This window comes from Penaeus vannamei, chromosome 19 (genome assembly GCF_042767895.1).
Source record: "Penaeus vannamei isolate JL-2024 chromosome 19, ASM4276789v1, whole genome shotgun sequence".
Lineage (NCBI taxonomy): Eukaryota > Metazoa > Arthropoda > Malacostraca > Decapoda > Penaeidae > Penaeus > Penaeus vannamei.
The window spans coordinates 13589304-13591803 of NC_091567.1; the positions used below are offsets into that span (position 1 = coordinate 13589304).

Here is a 2500-nt window from a genome sequence, read left to right on the forward strand (position 1 = left end):
ATATCAATAATTGTTCCGTTTTTAAAAGAAATATTTAAAGTTCTTTTTCGATGGTTATTGCTATATTAATTACCACCATCTTCATTTTAGTACTAATGCTGTAATTATCATTATTTTCTTGGGTTTTCATAATCATCATTTTTGTTTTGTCTGCTTGTTATTACCATCATCCCTATTATCGTTAAGGAATTACCAATGCCATTATTATTATCACCGCCATCCTCTTTGTCATCATCAGGATCATCATCTTCATCATTAATATTACTGCCAATATAGTTGTCATCAATTCATGCCATGAATTCATTTGCATTCCATACAGAACTTGATCAGGACAGCCCATGAAGCCATCGCTGTAGATTCTCTTCTCCTGAACCCAAAGGCATCGAGATAAACCTTCTGCGATTCCAACTGACAGAGAAATCATTGAATCGATTCTGAGGAGGAGGTGCGGAGAGGTCTTGAAGTGAGAGGAAAATCTGGAATAGAACTAAGAAAAAGAACCAAATTATAGCTTCATTTGTTTACATTTCAAAGGCATCTCTACGACTACGAAGAAATATTACTGAATGAAGACGCCATGAAAGGTCTATAAGCAAATTGAAAATGAGAAACAGAAAGGAAAGGAAAGCAGGCGATAAATGAAAGAAACAAAAATATTGTATAAGATATGTATTGTAGATACAACGAAAAAAGGCTAATAAAATTATTGCTGGAGTCTATCATTAGTTAAATCCCTTTTTCCTTAGGAATGATGAATTACAGTTTATCTTAAACTTTAAATACATGCTGTAGAGTGACATGATATTCGGATTTTAAAATTCTGTGATTACCTTTTTAATCTTTGATGCTCAGCCAATTCTAAGAGAGTTATTCAAGTCAAATAAATCCTATCTTCACCTCATGTAACTATGCAAACCTAAATAATCTACCTTAAACTAATTGTAACCTTGCCAGTACCTAAACTCAACGTGTCATTTTGTCCTTACTTAACCACAGCTGAAAACCACTACTTTTTTCGCCTGGCTTATCTAACTCGAACTCTATGTAATCAAATTCCGGCTAAAAATGAACAACCTATCTGTACCTAATCGAACGGAACCTTACCAAACCAAACCAACATAACATAACATAACATAACATAACATAACATAACATAACGGAACCTTCCCAAACCAAATCCTCTGTGTTTAATTCTGGGTCTGATCGAGGTCATGTTTATCAATCGAACTCCTTGTCAACGAAGGAAAAGCGCAGCACTTGCACTTAAGCTGCTCAGGTGTTTCTCGAAGATTAAACTTTTTTAATCGATTTTTAAGACTATCATTAGTACTGTTACCAATATTTTGTAAAAGGTTGCTGCGAGTGGAACATTTGCGAGATTTTAGGACGCCTGGGATTTCCGTATTGTATTTTTCTTCGGATTTCCATTTAGGGCGTACGGGATTTCCGAAATGAAATGCCCCTCGACTGGCCGGGTAAAGAACGGATCTTTCCTTCACGAGAGTACGCCGTAAGGGCTTGCTTGGCCAACCGTAATCTCGCACATCAATATACGAAGGTCACATGCCATTTACTGAGGGTTGCCAACCTTTGAAGAGACGCTGTAATGCTGGCAGAAGGTAATCCTCACACATATTGCCAGTAATACCATCTTCCTCAAATATGTTAATGAAACATTCACATCTTCGCAGCATCAGTGTCTTGTTCTGGTCAGGTGTACGGATTGACAAAAACAAAACTGCCCAATTTCCGTAGGTGGCAGCCTAGAGTATACGACATACACCATCACTCATGACCTGAGTCCGGATTCTCAAAAGAGCTTTAAATGGCATATGTGAAGTAATTATCGTGAATTTTTTTTCTTTGAATATTGTTCAATAATGTATGCTTACCCTATTCATGCAAAAAAAAAAAAAAAAATGAAGAGACCCTCTGGTATCCCCCAAAATCCCATAGCAACGCCCTCAGAAACAAAGATGCAAAACCCGGCGGTCTTCGGCAATCCCTGGTTGTGACGTCATTCCCAGGACCAGGGAGAATCTTGCTGAATACAAACAGTGCACCGCGAGTCAAGGATATCAGGGAATTGTCCCAGTTACGAGCTATTAAAGTTTGTAACAAAGGATGCCGCGGCGTTGTGTAGCAATTCATTGTTCCCATTCATGTCACCAGCTATTTGAATGGCCAAAAGACCGCGACAGAGCAAGGAAGTGGACACGTTTTGTGCATGCCAAGCAGAGCAACTTTCAGCCTGTGCCAACCAGCGTACTTTGCCTGAAACACTTCGAGCCCGATTGCTTTGCGAACAGAATGGCTTACGACATGGGATTTGCAAAACGGTAGGCCATTTCCAATTTATATTTGTCATGATCACAACAGCGCAAAACAAACTCTGAAAGAGCGCTTTTGCTTGGCGGCGTAGAAAATATTCATTGCGTGGGTACGACACAGTGGGCCGAGTGTTGCAAGTGTGCATGTCTTACTAGAGGTAGGGTAGGTA

The 2500-nt window shown here is 39.0% G+C and overlaps 1 protein-coding gene across 1 annotated transcript in view; it reads left to right on the forward strand.

The window, feature by feature from the left end:
* Nucleotides 1-717, forward strand: part of LOC138865081 (uncharacterized) — a 1179-nt gene extending 462 nt beyond the window's left edge. Inside the window, exon 2 of the mRNA XM_070134425.1 lies at nt 320-717. Within this exon, the coding sequence (XP_069990526.1) occupies nt 320-391 (72 nt within the window). The 3' untranslated portion in view covers nt 392-717. The remainder of the gene's footprint in view (nt 1-319) is intronic.
* Nucleotides 718-2500: the final 1783 nt, after the last annotated feature.